The sequence below is a fragment of the Poeciliopsis prolifica genome, unplaced genomic scaffold, assembly GCF_027474105.1.
Source record: "Poeciliopsis prolifica strain line A6 unplaced genomic scaffold, Auburn_PproV2 SCAFFOLD007, whole genome shotgun sequence".
NCBI lineage: Eukaryota > Metazoa > Chordata > Actinopteri > Cyprinodontiformes > Poeciliidae > Poeciliopsis > Poeciliopsis prolifica.
Window position 1 is genome coordinate 14,535,498 of NW_026562382.1, and position 18,060 is coordinate 14,553,557.

Genomic DNA, 18,060 nt, shown 5'->3' on the forward strand with positions numbered 1-18,060 from the left:
TTGTGGGGAAAAAAATAGATTTCTCATTTTGCCATATTTTGAAAGACAGATTCCTATTTTGGCTTTTCAATATTACCTAAATCTGGTTAAAGTCCTCTTACGTATGAACATGTCTCACTGATTTTCCATTAATCACATTCATAATATGCAACATGTCCTTTTGTTTCACAACAAGATTGAACCTGCTGTTTGGCTACATCCTCTGTCTGGAGTCTGCATGTTTCCTTTTTGTTTGCATGTCAAAAGATGTGGGTGGTGGTTTATTATAAATTGGCCGTCGGTGTGAGCGTGCAAGGCTTTCTGTCTCTTTGCATTAGCCCTGTGTACCTCACCTCTCACCCAATGTCTGCTGGGACACGGTGCAGCCCTCGGGGTTCTTTAGGACTGAAGCGGATATTGCTAATGGAGAGTGACACAATAACAGGCAGAGGAGGAAGGTGTAAATTTGAAACAAAAGCTACAATCGCCTTTGAGAAGTTAATGTATTTTTAATCCCTTTTTTTGTCCACAGTGGGAGATGCTAGCTGATTTTGCAGATCTGACATTAGCTTAACATTATTTAGTAATCTGGAACTCCAAGAGAGGAGGCTACAGAATAATTCAAGTCATAGACACTTGAACTCTTAATCACTGTGTGCCTGTCAGCAATGCATTCTGGTACCACCTTCACTCTGCATATGGCAGTCACTTCAGACTGTTTTTACTTGCTGTTTCACAAGTATTGATCAAGCTATTTCAGAACAGGGTTTAAGAATCTCTTGAGGACTTTGGAGAAGACTTTCCTCAACACTTATAGCTTGCACTTACAGGTATGTATTTACTTACCCACTCTGCTCAGTTCTTATGTTATTGTCACCCTTGGGGGTTTCATTGCAGTTCACTCTGAAGACACAGAGTTGTGCCTCACAAAAAGATTATTTCATATAAGCAAAATACGATACAATTTAAATGTAATTTCTCCATAATAATTCTTTGATGACTGAGGATTTATTCCTTTTTTTTTATAGGTATACTTGTGCTTTCCCCGGGATTATGATGGCAATACATGAGCACTAGCTGAGGTACACGTGTGATTGAAAAATGATATTTCCTTCTCTAATCTTTATTTGAAAGTTGTGGAGGGTGGTGAACGGAGGCAGGGCTGAAACGTTAAAATATTACTAACGTCTTCTACGGCCTGCTTACATAGACGTCTTGAAGAAGATAGACAGAATATTAGGAAAACCTTTGATAATGTTGCCTGGCAACAGGAGTGATTTTGGCTCTTCCCTAATCCAAACTATATCCCTAAATCTATCCTTCAGATTATTTCTCATTCAGCTGACATCCACAGTAATACTTCGTCAGTTAAAGTTGGCACGAAGGTGTTGGGATTTTCTCACTTGTATTTTCTTCCCACCAATTTCCTCTATGACAAATGAATAAATCTGTCTTCTTCACATTTTGTTCTAAACAAATCTAGTAGAAGGATGAAACTTATCCATTACTTAAAGCTGCACCATCCAGTCATTTCTATTTCACCTTTGTTTAGTGTTTTGTCAGAAACATATATTTTTTTTTTGCAGTAAAACTCTCAAAGCAGGGGGTGAAGGCAGTTTCTTTCCAGTTGTGTTAAGATGTTTATTGCACAACTATAATAATGGTCAACCACAGTTGTAACTTGTAAATATGGAAGATAGGCAGTTTGCAATAGCGTGAAAAGTGACGTAGTTGTATTTTGTCTCCCTCGTTTACAGCAAATAAGATTGGAGCTTGTTTTGTTATAAAGGTCACCTATTTCTCAGTTTTACACTGATGATACAATTTACACGAATATGTTTTCTTTGAAACAACTGATGACAACATTTTATACATGCTTAAATTGGCATGTTTACAAAAAACTTAGATTCTTTACATTTACGTCGTAATTTTGGACCATTTTAGAAACAGCTGCTCATCTCAGCCAGGACAAAGACAACAGTGCATCTCAAAGGAAACTGAATTCATTTTAAAAGCAATTTTTTTTTTCTTACACACTGAGCCTTTATTTTACTACACACACGGTAGCATCATTTTTCTCTATCTCTCATGTCTCTTTGTGACCCAGAACGGTATCATAGATTTTTCCAGTGAGGCGGTGCTGGATGTTGGTGAAGCCGCTGGCAGCCAGCAGGGCAGCATACTGAGCACCTGTCCTCTCTCTGCCCTCCGTCTGCACCAGCATGTTCAGGGAGTAGAGCTGTGCTGTCAGTGGACCAGACCCGTCTTCATTTAGCAGCGCCTCCACCAGCAGCACGGCACCTCCTACATCACAAATAACAAAAATATGCTTATTTAATTGATCGTGATCAGGTTTAATTTTGTGAAAGATGGAGTCATTTTCTTCTAACACATAAGTGAAGTGATATAAAGATCACATTTTGCTAGAAATGATATTCTATTCTGCTTGAATAGAATCTCAATTCCTATCTGAATTTGAAAAGTTTCACTGACCCAAAGCATGATGCTGCCACATCTGCTGTACAATTAATACTGCTGTTCGTCTGAAACTAATTGTTTACAAGGAGCATCAAAATAAAGGGAGGTGAATGGAAATACATGCCACACCTTTTAGATTTCTATTCATTTTTATTACAAATCAAATGTCTTTTTAATGTTTTTTATTATTGGTGTTGCTAAACTATTAATATGGGTAAATTTAGAGAATGAGATCATGATATTTACACACAATTTACCACTGATCACTTGTAGAAATGAACTGAACAATGGGGCTTGTTGTTTTAACAAGAGAATATAGAAATAAGTCTAGCTTTTCTTTAATGCAATGTGCTGTTCAAACAAAGAATATACCTGTGGCTTTTTTATCTGCTGTCTCTCCCCTCCTTTATGCACCATTCCCTTATTTTGTCTAATTCTTGTCTGCAGTTTGACTTTGATCAAAGCCAGAAGGACAGACTTTCCAGGGATCAGCTGCATTATGGGGTACAATCTGTGATCTCATTTCCAGCAAAAGAAGAAAAAAAACACTCATCCCTTTCACACCCAGACACACACACAGACCTGGTTTACAGGCCTGATAGATTCTGCAGAGGAGCTCTATGCAGCGTTCATCTGTCCAGTCATGGAGGATTCTGGCCAGAATATAGAGATCTGCGACCGGCAGAGAGTCCTTGAAGAAATCACCTTTAGAAAGAGACATGAACACTTCATAGTTATAGAAAGCTGAATAAATATATAAGGTTTTCATTTATGATGTGAGATTTTCAACATGTTATAGAAAAGCAACAATTCCAACGTCTTCTCCCTCAATTTCCCCATCTAATACTGCAGCAATGTTGATGCTGGTCATAGTAGAATCAGCAGAAGAAGGATGGGTGCAACAATTAGTGTGAGCAGTTTGTAAGAAGGGTGTTGCTGAGGACTCAAACTGGGCTGCCTTGAGTGGTTCACAGGCTTCACTTTATCTGATTTAATTATTTTTTGTGTAATTATTAATTCTGTTGACAAGCCTGCTTAATACTGATGTGACTTGATTAGCGATTTTCACACTTAAATATAATTGCTGCAAATGGTTGATGTCTGTTGTAATTGAATTATTCTAAATGCTGTTGACCCAGATTGATTACGTCAAATTTCCACCCTCTGTCCAACATTCAGTTGTAGTTGATTTCTCTTTTGCACGCAGCTTGCTTAGAGAGTCGATCATTTCCTTTCAGTACTTCTGTGATGTCTATTTTATTTAAATTAATGATGTTGAAATAAAATTAATTTAGAGGCCTCATGCACCAGCACCCGTCACATGGCTGTATGAACAGCAGGACAGGAAGGGATTGACTTTCTCCTCAGGTTTTTGAGGTTACCTGCTGCTGACACTTTCAGCTGCTGCTGCTGCTGCAGTGGTGGAGCAACCAAACAAAGAAAGTGTGAGGCACAAATTGATAGTTTTGTACACAACGATTTCACTCTTAACCGAAGTCAGTCAAGAGGATAATGAGGTTAACAGCTGCCAATATCAATGACGTCTTTTTGTGTTTTAAGCTACTCAATTTTGTTGCACATGAACTTTGGGGAGCGAGGATCAAATAAGAAGTGGTGGGTTGTATCTATATTGTATATAAGACACAGAATTGTTTTCCGTTCATTACAATTACATGTGATGTAAAATATATGGTCGGATTATTTTAAATATATTAGCTGGAGTTTGCATTCATTCTATGTAAAGAAACAGTTTAAAAATAGAGGCCCCAGTGCAGTTTTCATCACTGACATTCAAAACTTTAATTTTCCTTCGTAGTTCTGTATGCTCAGTAATGTTATACATGATGCATTCAGTACCCTTCAGCACAAAAGAGATCAGTGCTGCAGCTGTTTTTGTCAAGATGTTTTGCTCTTTCAGAGTCCCTGTTTGAATAAAAGCAAACATGCATGATCAAACCTTTCCCCGTTTTTTTAGTAAATACGCTTCAAAATAATTTGTCCTAGTCTTTTATGCTAGCCGGTTTATTTTATATTTGAATTTTTTCGTTGTTGTTTATGAATGAGAGATGAAGCAAAGACATGCAGAGCAGAGGCATCTTTAAACTCTCTGACCATCCTATGGGTAACTGAGCACCAGAAATGAATCTACCTTCTATGACTGAATATTTTGTCAGCTAATGTAGCTGAAATAGAATCAACATTGTATTAGAAGGTAACATTGTGGTGGTTTGACTTTCTTGAGACCAAATTTATTGTGTAAAATTTATCTGGAATTTAAGGCTGTAAAATGATTAATATTATAGTCGAATGAAAGAGAGAAGAAGACATACAGCAAAGGTCAACGGGCCGTGACTAGAACTCTCAACGACCCCATCAAGGACCGAGGCCACCTTACATATGTCGCACACTCTCACCACTGCATCACTGCCACACCCTCAAATTTTAAGGACACAAAATACATTTTTTTGATGATATTCTCATTTATTAGACCCCGCCTCCATGAGCTCACTTAAGGCTCAATCACATTCTATTTGAACAACAAAACATTGACATATGCTTCCGTCTTATAAATTAAACATATCTTAATTCTGTATTAATTCACTTTCACTGTGCCTGATCACCTCTAATGAGAGTAAGAATGCTTGTCTGTGCTACATTTAAACACAAAAGGTCAAATAAATCAGTTAAAGACTAATCAAAAGCAAATACAACAGGCTTTATACGGATTTGAAAAACCAACATCTCTTTTGTGTTTCTGCGTTGTCACTGATACCTATGAACATTGCACTTATAGCAGATACTATGATTGTCAGGAGAAAGCAGAATGGTAATAATGTTACCCTCATGGAAGCTGATCCTCTGGTCAGCCTCGGTGACAAAGTGTTCCCCTGACACACGCACTACCTTGGGGAGGTCAAAGATTGTCACAATGCATTCTGGGTAGGCCAACGTGCACTGCTTGGCTAATGCTCCACTGCAGCCTGAAGACAAGGATAGAATTGCATTTAGTTACGGAACAGTAAACAAATAACTTTCATTGAAAACAAAGTGGATCTTCACTACACACAAACCTGCTTTCAGCTCACCATTACACAAGGGCTTGTGATGCTTTCAGGTACACCGTATTATTTATAATCTTGATTTGTATTCATTTTGTTGCTTTGAGAAGGAGGTTTAAGTAACATTGATACTTTAATTCCAGAGATAGATTAACATAATGTAGAAAGCAGAGGCTACTCTATGTAACATAAGTAGATGTTTGGAATAAAGTTGTATTTTAAGCTGATGCTAAAAAACATTTAATCGTTAGTCCTTAATCTGAAACCTATAATTTTTTTAATCTATATTGACTGCCATTAAAACGTCATGCACAACAGTCCCCTCAGGGTTTGGTTATGTTTGAAAGTAGCAATGTGAACTTGGGAAATCATGATCAGTGAAGACATTTAAAGCAAGTTAAAACTAATTTTAAATGAAACCAAATGAGATTTCTTTAATTTTGTAAAAGTTAGCCTTGACTTGAAAACATTGGTTTAACAATGGTTAAAAGAAAATAGCATACAAATCTCTTTGCAAACCTCTTTTTTTTTCACCTTAGATCTTTTTCTGTTTTTAAGAAATCTAAATTTGTTGTTGGGTTTCAAAACAAAGTTTTAGGTTAGGAATTTGCATTCCATAACCATGACCATTAACATTGGAGGGGGAAGCGTGCAAGCCCGGGTACACCATCCCAGCTGTGAAGCATCGGGGTAAGGTAGCACATTTTCCACAACAAAGCAGTTCAACATGACAGCATTGTGTTATATAGAACTTATAGAAAAAATTAATAAGGGCAACAGTATTTCACAGTAAAAAAACACACAACATAGTCTGATATCGCGCCATCATTTTCTTTTGCATGAGCCATATTTTCTTGCAGCAAGTCCTCTCTGCAACACATGAGCCTGTCGTAACCCCCCAACTGCATTAATAAGCCCACACTGCATATCACTCTGCCACTAATTTACCAGTTGTCATTCATTGAGCCACTTAAATACTAACTACTGCACAAAAGGGGCTGCGAGCTTGTACCATCATCCTGTCAAATGCTCAGACCTCAACTCTCATTATTCCACTTCTACAGATGGAAACCTCAAGTGACATTTCCCTTCCTGGACAAAATATCCAAGCTCCAACAGAAGTCACAATATAGTCAATGTGATTTTTTAAAAATTATGTTTTATGAGTGATTGTAAAGTTGTGCGCTACTCGTGCTTGATATGTACGTTCCATGAAGGTAAATCTTGGAGGTTACACAAGTGGGGTGTGGAAGCTGAAGTGAGCAGCACACACACACATGCTCATAAGAGAACAACAGAAATATAATGTGAAAATGGGATTATTTCAGGCTGATGCTTTAGCAGCATTATTTAAATTCTCCATGCCTTGCAAAGAAAGATGAGTGCAAAATAGACAATGTAAGAAAAAGTGGAAGACAACAATAGAGTCAGAGACTGGTGAGAAAAAAGAGAAAGCCAGAATGTCGCAGTGAGACGGAATACACCTTCAAAGGATGTCACTTTGACAAACCTATAAAACCCAGTCAGATGTACCACTGTGTGTTTGTCTATGTGTGTGGATACACGGCAAGATTTCCTCCCAGCTATCCTCTAAACTGACCTGCTTCCACCATATCAGCTCTGCCTTTTCTGCACACAGAGATGCTAGGTAGCTCTCACATCAAACAGAGGTCAGCAGAGGAGGAGAATCAAAGAGGCACGATGAAGAGAGGAATCAGACACACAGCACACTGTTCGGCAAACCCGGCAGTCTCAAAGGGTCACATCCAACACTGTCTGGTTTTCATCTTTATATGGCATCTAGATTTGGCCTTTGCTGATATGCAGTGTTGAACTTTTTTTGATTTAGTTACATCTAAACATTTGTATTTGCATTATTTGTTCTTGTTCACAGAGAACCACTTTAACTTAAAACCAAAATTGCAAAAGTTTCCTCGGCAAAATGGCAGCAGCTCATGACAGAACACATATGCTTTCATATCATACGCTTTGTATCAATTCTAACACCATGTTGTTGCCTCCATGTTTCACTCAATAGTTCCTTGTTGGACTTTTTAAGGTGATGTAAAGTATGGCTTGAGGTAGTTTAAGAATAGGACTTTGTATAGTTTTTGTAGTGTTGCTGTTGGTCATTTTTGTTGGTCAAATTAACTACACATAGGTCTTCTGAAGGCAATCTCGCATTCTGCATTTTGAGGTACAAAAGCATATATTGGTCCATCACATAAAATCCCTCATAAACCATACCTAAATTTGCATCTGCAATGTGACACAATGTGAATATTGTCAAGGGATGTGAATATTTTTATTTTAGTCACAGTATCTTGGAAAATGTATTGAGAATGTGCCAAGGAATCAATCCAGACTTATTCTGTTGTGACTCACAAGTGCACTTTACTGATTCTCTGTCGAGGCCATGAGAAATAAATTCAAACAGAGAAAAATAAATTAAAAAATCCTTTCAACCTTGGGCACTTCTCAATGCATGGTTATTCCACCATGGTTGTATGGATGCCATATTCACTGCAGAGAGTTAATCATTGGCGGGGTCTAGCAGACAAAGAGACAGCAGCAGATGTGCACGGACTCAACAGATGCTGTGTGAGAGACATGGCCGAAATGGGACACTGCAGTGCTGCCCTTCACCCTCCTGATGCTCAGACTTTTTGGATATGCATCTTCATGCATAAGCATGAACAGACAACCTCATGTGAAGAAAGTCACACAGGAGCTGGAAAAGACCAGGATCGATGCAAGGTGCCTTTTGTGGCTCCACAGCTCCCCTGTGTGGTCAGCTGAGGTAGCGCATACTACACGTGGTCCACCTGTAGGCAATTTAAGTCTGAAAAAAATGGCGTGAGTGGATGGTGTGACACCTTTATCACAAAAGGACGGTTGTGTGGATTGCTATTCATCTTAATGCTAAACTAAAGGCCATCTTTGTTCAAGTGAAGAAATCTGCAGGTTAAACATTCACAACTGGAAACATCTGTTCTGAAATACCTATATATATATATATATATATATATATATATATATATATATATATATATATATATATATATATATATATATACACACTTTTTAAACCTTTTAAGACCCTGTCTGAACATGACTGGAGTCAATGTTCAGCTGTTAAATTCACTTGAAATAGAAAGAGTGGAATAAAAAGGACAAAGAAAAGCCCATTATCATTTTCACAAAGGCTATTCTTGGTTTCATAACATCCTTCATTCTTCAATTGTGCCTCTGCAGCTCATTATAAGCTTTTGCCTCCATCATTTATGTCATGTCTGTTTAATCTTTGCTCTCCCAGCACTTTTTCGTCTTTGTGCCATTTGCTTGTCGTGTAAAGCAACTCTTCAAAGACGCTTTTAGAGATGTATCTCACTTGACAAAGGAGCAGAGACAAATGAACAAAGCCTTCCATTTTTAAACAATCAAGTTTAATTTCACTAAGAGCTGTGGTTCTTGTAATTGTTGCAAAGTTCTCCTCTGATACTGAAATATTGAAATTTGATGATTTATCTGAATAAACCATCAATGAACAATGTGAAGTGCAATTGATTTTATCATTTCCTGGGGAGAAAAGAAAATGTAATAATTTTCTTCAAGATTTTTTCTTGAATAAAATTTAATAATATGTTAAATCTCAGAATTTAAAGTATTCTAAAGGCAGCAAACTTTAAATACTAAACTATAAAATATAAATAAAACTGAATTGACCTTTTTATTGTTCTCAATGTAGAGCATTAGTTAAGTTTTAAAGTCAGGTTTTGGTATATTTTCAGTACACTTCATTTGAGAAAATAAGATCTATTATTATATTGTCCTTCAGTTAGCGGTAAGCAAAGAATCTTATGTTCAATGACTTTAAAAAGTGGAAGTAACATACTGACACATTCACACCAAGTAAAAGTGCTGGTCAGTTATGGAGCCAAGATCTTTCTGAAAGCTACCAGAATATTTTTGTTTTTGAATTTCAGTTTCTAACACATTGTCTCTGTTTTGAGCTTGAGAGTTTGCAATGACTTCTTTTATATGAGGTGAACCTTGTATTGTCTTATGGTCACATTTTGTCAACTCTCACCTGTTTGTTGCCTTGTGCTTCCTTTGTTCTTACTATTAAAATGCATTTCTGGTATGAAGTTTTCCCAGGATTTTAGGCAGGTTGCAGAAACATTTGAATTGCAGCTCTAAAAGCAGAACACTGGAACTAACGAATTTGTATTTTGCCTTAACAAGTGATTCTCACCAACTAAATAATTTAGTTATATTGCTTAATATTGATGAAACGTTTGGGCTCATTTTAACTTTTTGCTTGTTAAAACCACTGGATGCCTTGTGAGTTGGCTTTAATTTCTGCTGTAAAATTAAACCAAGCAACAGTAATTTCAGGTCTGGTCTGGGTTAAAATAAGGACAGTGGCATAAAATAAAACAGTGCACCCATACCTGTTTGTGGTTCAATATTCACAGATACACCTATTTAGATTTTAAACTACTCACAAAAAACTTTTCATTATTTTTAAAAAATGTTTGAAATAGAATGCAGTTTCAGAAGCAGAAATACTCAAGCACAATGCTACTTACTCTATTCATTGGCTTCTGAATACCAGTCAATCCAAGAGGCCCATTCATTTTTCTTGGCGCTGATTGGCTTTACTCCCTAAGTATTTACAGATTTCAGCTATTTGTGGATCTGTGGTGGTTCCTAAACTCAGTGAAAACCTTTGTAAAGGAAAGGTGGGAATGAGTGTTGGAGACGCATTTAATATTCAAATACAAAATCAGTGTTTTCATTTAAGTATTGCACAGGAATAAACTTAAGCATTCTCTGAGATATTTTGAGGTACAGGAAAACCATGCTAAAATCTGTCTTTCCTTTACCAAGGTACTCATTCAGCAGAAGCAAAACACTTTGTATATTATTCTTTTACCTTGTTTACCTTTAAAAAATATATATGTTGCATTATTTGTGGAAAGAAAGTTATTTTCTATTACAAAAAGCTGTAATTTTAACAAGTACGTATGGACCATTAAATTATTTAGACCAGTTTTCTGACACGATTGTGACAAAAATTGGAATTCCATTTATATTCCTAATTAAGAAAAATCTATTACCAAGCTTTTGTTTTTCTTTTGCAAAACATAAAATAATCATTGTTAAAAAAGAGTGCAACAAAGAACTTTCACACAATAAAGTACCTTTAAACTCTTATATCTTAAGGTTGATATTGTTGCCATCATAACATCTTTGTTCATTTATCAAATTCAGCCTTCACTTTAGATTTTATCAGTCAGAAATCATTATTTTCCAGTTACACACTGATCTAGATGGAAATGTCTCCAGAGATTAAGCAGATTTTGTTTACAGCTTGGAGCATACAAGAAGTTCACTCCCAAATGTTTATTCTTAGATGGCAAAACTGTCCGTAGCATCCATAGACATATGTGGAAATAATTTGTTTAAACTGGAACAGCCAGGAAAACTTACCTCCCAGGTCACAGATGACCTTAAAAGGCGTAAGATCAAAGGCCGTGACCACGTCTCTGCCGCAGATGTTCCAGATGGAGTTCATCAAGTGCATGAATTTCACCATTTCCTCATCAGACCTGAACAGAAAACCACAAAGAGAGAAAAGTTATCTTTATAAGTCCTTTTTCACTCATGTCTCCCTTCATGGAAGTATAAGCCTCTTTATCATCTTCTCTAAACTCTCACCCAAGGGCTGAAGTGCAAACAGACACACATTCCTCATTTAGAAAGTTTTTCCCAGCGGCCGCTCTGGTGTGTGTGCGTGTGTGTGTGTGTGAGGCAGACAGGGTGCGGCAGAACAGAAGAGCCTGTGGTGAGTGCTGCTGCTCTGAGAAATCTCCACCTCATCAAGCAGCACCACAATGAGGCCCACACACACACTCACATCCTCTTTCTTCTGTGTTGCTGCTCTCCACTCGTCCAAACTTCTCCAACAAAGTACCCATCCATCTAATTCTCTAAACAACTTTGTATGACACAATGACATCCAGAAGAAGTTGGGCCATTGTTAGCCTCATACTCTGACTGCAGATGATGTGAAGAAAAAAAAAAGACTCTGAGGCTAAACAGAAGACTGTCATCTATAATCTGAAAGCGTCAAGGGTAAAAGATCCAATAAGCCCTGTAACGACAACTTCATTTTTTGTGGGCGGGAAATGGGATGATGACATCATACAGTAAAACAATACATTAAAAAATCACCCTCTTTGGCATCCAATTTAAGTTTCAGTGACATAGCCTTGTTACCTGATAATTCTTTGAATATTATGGCTTATTAGAGTTTATAGCTGATTTATTCTGTTCACAGTTTTCAACATCCATCCACTCATTCATTGGAAAAATAAAACCATGTTGCATTTTATAAAATTACTGATGCAACGCTAATTGTTGCCATGGCTTAGAATAATATCAGCGATGTTGTCAAATTTCCTCTTACCAACAGGGCGGCCTTCATCATTTCAAATTTTCTGCTTGACAAGCACAGAAAGTTAACTTTGACTTTTCCTCTGTGTCTCTCTCTAGATTCTTTTCTTTCCTTTTAAAGGAAAGTGATGCTAAGCTTTTTTTTATTTGATTATTTTCAATGCTGAATTACAAGAAAACTGAAATTTATTCATTTCAACCCACATATTATTTGTTTTGTACTCTATAATATGAGGTGTTTTTTTTTTCAATCACTCTTTGGCCACTGTAAAATATAACATTGGTCATTTTAACAATTTTTTTAGTAAAAATTTGTTAAAAACTAATCACAATATTGAGAGACTTTAAAGGCATCTCAGTGTCTTTTTATCTGCAAATCATAAGCAGGTGAATGTACCACCTTTTCAGATCAATATTTATCTGCAGATAAATTCTTATGAGTTAAAAATTTGGAAAAATAAATCAGGATAGACATTTTAAGAAAAATAAATACATAAAAAGTACTTGTTTGGAAATCCTCCTTTTTTATTTTTTAAAAATGCACTCAATTCTAGGAAAATAGCAAAAGGTTAAATAAAGTTTCTCAGAATTTCCTCTGACTGAACCTTAAATTTAGGTTTTCATATTTTCCAGTCAGGTAAAAATCTCCACAAATTTTTAAAAAGTTGTGCTAAAGTCTTATGTAAATGCTGTATGTTTATGAATTCCACATTTCTTTGCCTGTTTTTTTTCCCCCTTTCCGGCTCCTACCCGATTCCTCAAGGTTAAGAAGTGAAGCTGAAAAAAGGGCCTTGTCTGTAAATTATTCAGGTGCAGAACATGACTGGTTAAATGGCGATGGGTAAACAGGAGTCTGAGTCATCCAGCCAGCTTTGAATCCTCCTGATCGCGCTGCAGAGCTCAGAACACATTGAATGACTTCAGCATTTGTTTTCCCTTGCTAATTTCTCCGCCGAATTCACAGGGGAAATCAGCAGGAACCAACAAATGCTTCTCCATATCAAATCAGCTGAGCACAGGTGCTGAGACTGCTCTTTGTTCTGCAAATTAATTTTGACGCATTGATGCTGATTTGCAAATTCATCTGAACTGTTATGCTACAGTTTGTTTACATGGTTCATGGCTGCTTCATTCTTGCTTTGCATTCATCTAAAGCAGTGATGCAGTTTCTACTGAAATTGCCAGCTGCTTTCAGAATGTCGGGACGACTAAAAAATTGTTTGTCTCAAAGAAACGAAAACCAACATCTACTTCAGACGTCTAAACAAACAGCAGCAGGGAAAAGAGGGAAAGCTGACAAGGTTCCTGCTCTCATTCCTAAAAGGTTTAGAAAACAAATTATGAAAAACAATATTTCTATTTTCAGACTTCGTCCATCCATCAGTTTTTCCAGTTGTTTCAGGTTTGATAAAAAGAACTGGCAATGAAAAAATGGCTGCGAGAAAGTATATAAAGTAGAATTATAATGTGGTCTTCACAAATGTTTGTATGCTTAAGACTGAGTAATTGATAAAACCAGACGGTGTAATATTTTAGTCCCTCTAATGTAGAATAATGTTGAAACCTGAGAGGTGCATTTAAGGCCCATGCTGGTGAGAAGAAGGATGTTTTTGTGCTTTATTCCTCTGCGTGTCTCACTTTGGATGAATTCTCGTCCTCTGGGTCCGCTGGTGTTAATGTAACAGGCCCCCAGGCGGCTTGATCAAAATCTTTTAGCTACCAAACCGTGTTGTGTGTGTGATGACCCCTGAAAAAAGCTGACCAGCAAATCAGTGATGCGTTAAAACTGTGGGCACTGGATGCTATAAACATATCAAACCTCCAGGACAACAGCAGTTTTTTTTATTTTCTTTTTCTCTCTGTAGCTGTGGCTTCCTCACCTCTCTGGTCATGCCCTCTCACTGTTTCCCACTTTCTCATTTAATTTCACATTTCCTCCATCCCATTGAATCCAACAAGTCTGATTTTTTTTCAAGGGAAATCGATAGAAATTGGCTTAAAGCAAACAGAAGGTGAGAGAATGTACATGAGACAGCTCAACCGTTTGACCTGTATGTTTGTTCAGCTGAATTCTCAACACTACGAAAAGCTTTTTACCTGTACAGAGCTTGAAACAGGTCCTTTGAGCTGACTCCAAAAGCCTTTTCATACTGATTTCCTCCCTCTCTGAAAAAATGCAGAGAAAAACAAAATGCAAATCAATAACAGGCATCCAAAAAATACATTTGTATCATCTGTCATGGTATTGCTTTTGGCTTTTTTTTCTCTCCCAGACTTCACTGGTCAGCCACAGTTAGAGAGCTACGGGCTGCTGGCTCTCAGAACATCAAAAGACAGAGTACAAACAGGAGAAGGTGACTAAAGTCTGCACACTGTACACTGCCAGCTGAACCTGCATCTCTCACAGCTCACCTGTGGCTGTGATGACATCCACTTTGATGAAATGTTCAGTTTTAAAAGCCATAACCTTTATTTTTGTTTACAACAGAACTATAGAGATTTTCAAAATGTCCCATTTTCACCAACCTGAAATCTCAACATGCTGAATAATGATTTTATTGGATGGACATCATGAAGCAATGTGCAACGAAGTGAAGTGGAATACAAAGCATAGGTGATGTTTATTTATTTATTTTTATTTTTACAAAAAAAAAAAAAAACATGAAGAAGATGGATTTAGGTCTGGACTTTTATTTAGCCTAAGTCTCTTTGGCTTTCCCATAACTGCTGAAAAAAGCAACTTGGGGCAAACCTGACTTTTAACCTTAGCATTCTTAGCAGTAGTCCACCAGGACCAGATTTCTATTGTGTGCTGCTATTACGTGCAGCATTTTTAAAATATCACCTCACATTGCATTATTTAGCTGAAGAAACCGGAGAACTAGAGCGAAGTTATTTCTTTGTTTCCGTCTCTGTCCTGATTATTAATTTAGGAAGATTGCTGTATGTTTACCTGCAGTGGATAGAAAGTTAACTGTGAATAAAACTGGTTTGTGTTGTTCTTGTTTTCTGAGTTCTGTTCGGTTCTTGTTTCTCCTGCAGCCACAGCCCTCTAACTCTCCCCACACCAAAGCTTACCTCCATAAAAACTCGTTCTTACTCCTAACCCAACACAAGCTGACATTTACGAGGAGTCCCAAAAGTGCAACATTTAAAGGCCTGGTATAATTTTTCATATTGGACAACACATTGCCAGATTATTTGTTCTCTGAGAACATTTATAACTTTGGTAACTATGACATCAACTCCTGAAAATAGATTTGGAAGTAGCCAGATGGAAATCCAATGAAACAAAACCACAGCACCCTGTGCATTGACCATAACACTGAGGAGTTCATGACCTGATATGTATTTCTTGTTAGACTTAATGCGAAGCATAGTTGACATCTTGAATTTTGAGTACTTCTATGCAATTTTGACAGGCAATTTTCTGCCGCACATTAAATATTTACTTGTTGGGGAAAACAAATAAATCCAAGCTACTCATATAAAAGCAACTGCTGCTCTGTTTACTGACCTAACAGCATCTGTGAGATAATGCCAGCAGAGGTAGATGGTCCTGGAGCTGTACTGGATGGACTGGCAGAGGGACAAAGGACTGGAACGTGTGAGGAAGACTCTGGACTGTTCTGTGTTACTATAAAAAACTGAAGAGGAAGGAGAAACATGAAAGAGAATTAATTAATGAAAGACTGCAGGTATGAAACAATATTTTGACTTTTCATTTGTGTTGCAGACACATGAGAGGTGTAAAATGGAAGTGGATGAACTTGAGACAGGAAACAATAAAAAATGTCAAACAGACAAAGAAAATCCAAGTTAAAAGTATTTCTGTGCTCTGATACAGTCTGTGTGGAAGACCCAAGAGAACAAAGTCATAAAATGCCATGAAGCCATGCAGAGGGCACATTAAAGGCAAAATAAGGTGCTCTGCTTAGATCGAAAAACAGAACTTTTTGGTGTATATGAAAACTTTGAATGTGGTGCAAAATCACACTAGAATTAATCCTGAACAGTTTCCCAAATATGGTAGTAGTAGAATCATGTCGTGTTAATTTCTTTTAGCAAGGACATACAAAGAAACTAAACACAGGACATTTATGTTTAGAGTCAAAACCAGTAGACTGCAAAACGTGTGAGACCGGGTCATAGGGTCACTGTCCAATAGGACAACAGGCCAGAATACTCAATTTTGGAAACTGGAATGAATTATATCATATCATAGAACCAAAAAGGAGTCTGAAGAGATATAATTGATATAAATGTCAGTTTCCAAAAGTCTTAAAACTGTAACTGCAGTAAACAATGTTTCCACAAAATATTGCATCACAAATGCATGCCACAATTTTCAGATTTCTTTTTGTAATAAAACTTCACAAAACGTTATAGATAATTCTATAACGTTTGCAATTGTAATGTCACAGAATGTGCAAAAGTTAAAAATGGATGATTACTTCTGTCCATCTATAGCAAGTCAACATTAAGCAAGCGTACACTCAAATGTAAAAACGCAAATTTATAGCAAAATAATCAGAATTAGAACTCACTATGAATCACTTGTTAGTGTCTCCTGACCTTGCCCGTTGTCCCAGTGTGTGTTGAGGAGCTGCAGGCCTGTGCAGGCAGCAAGCAGCCGCTGCATCCCGTCCAGACTGGCGCCCACTGCCTGACTGATCTTCTCTGCTGACAGCGGACGCTCTGCAGCCAGCAACACATCAAACACACCCAGTTCGCAGGATGTGAACACCGTCTAGGTCAGAGAGGAAAAACAGCCACGACACTGATGTAATTCATCAATTTCATCTATATCAGGAGAAATAAAAGGATATTGCTAGTTGTCTGTGACTTTCTGAAATAGGCTAACGATCTTACATTGTTGACAATTGTGCAAGTTTGCTGTTCAACCATTATGGAGGTGCAAAGCTCAGTTATTGTCATGCGATTGCTAAAAATCCTGAACACACCAAATCTGAAGCATGAAGATCATGAATGTGTAAAACATTTTCAATTTTTTTTCTTCCACTTCACAGTTAAATTTTGCTGTTTTATACAGAGTTCTCATATAATACCAGGAAGGAGAATTACAATTGATCACCTAAAAACAATTGAAATTTTAAAAATGGGTGAAAAAATCCTGACACAAAGGATCATAATTCATGCTTGAAAGATAGTGAGCATTGGTGACAAAATAAATATAAAAATAAAAACCATTGTGTTCAATCAGCAGTACAAGTAACATACATAACAAGTTTTCAAGCAGGGCCACTGTGAGTATGCACATGCATGGAACTGAAAAAGGAAAATTCTATGTAAAAGTTGCAACAAGTTCTTACCTTGGAGATAAGAAAGCCTTCCATGTACTCCAGTATTTTTCTAGGATACACATCTGTAGCTGGCGTAGTTGGTCCCCCTTCGGTGGGACCTGCATCTGGAAGCTCAGCCATCCCTCCAGGTAGACGGAGTGCTTTGTCGCTCTGCAGGTGAGCTGATCACTATTCAGTCAGGTTGCTAGCAGTTTATGTTAGTAGATGACAGAAGCGGACTGAAAGCAAACAAAGTGCCCACCCTGCAGCAGCAGTAGCAGCGAGAGTAGCAGTGGGCTAAGCTGATTACAGCCAGATAACCCAGATTAGACCATGGGCTCAGTCTGGTAGACAAAGAAACAACTCTGTGAAAACACTGTTCTCTTGTTCATAATCACTCACCCACTGTAGTCACATACCAAAGCCACTTTTTTCTGAGTTTATATAACCCTAAGTGAGGCCAGAACAGTGTTATAACCATGTCTTTAAAAAATATATGCTCCCCTAATTATGTTTAACAGCAGTCCTGCCAAATCATATTCCCTGACAAATATTCTATGAATTATTGAGCAAGGCATCCAATTGGGAGCGATGATTAGAGAAGCAGTCAAGAATCCTGTTTTAACTTTACCATAGCTGCAAAGGGAGGATCTGCTCACTGGATGATTGTTAGCTGTGGATTCCATTATTTTCTTTTATTTCATGAAAGAATCCAAGAAATACATAAGAAAACATATTTGGAACCGTAGGGGAAAATAAAGGTGCTCCGGTAAGATGAG

General features: G+C 37.3%; 1 protein-coding gene across 1 annotated transcript; it reads right to left on the minus strand.

Moving 5' to 3' along the window:
* Window positions 1-1,595: 1,595 nt before the first annotated feature.
* asmt (acetylserotonin O-methyltransferase) lies at window positions 1,596-17,548 on the minus strand. Its single transcript, XM_055032014.1, has 8 exons — window positions 17,312-17,548; window positions 16,554-16,728; window positions 15,496-15,625; window positions 14,076-14,144; window positions 11,013-11,131; window positions 5,298-5,438; window positions 3,040-3,162; window positions 1,596-2,283 (listed from the first exon to the last, which is right to left on the minus strand). Exons 1-8 carry the CDS (start codon window positions 17,420-17,422, stop codon window positions 2,066-2,068), a joined length of 1,086 nt encoding a protein of 361 aa, XP_054887989.1. The 5' UTR covers window positions 17,423-17,548; the 3' UTR covers window positions 1,596-2,065.
* Between the last annotated feature and the right edge of the window lie 512 nt (window positions 17,549-18,060).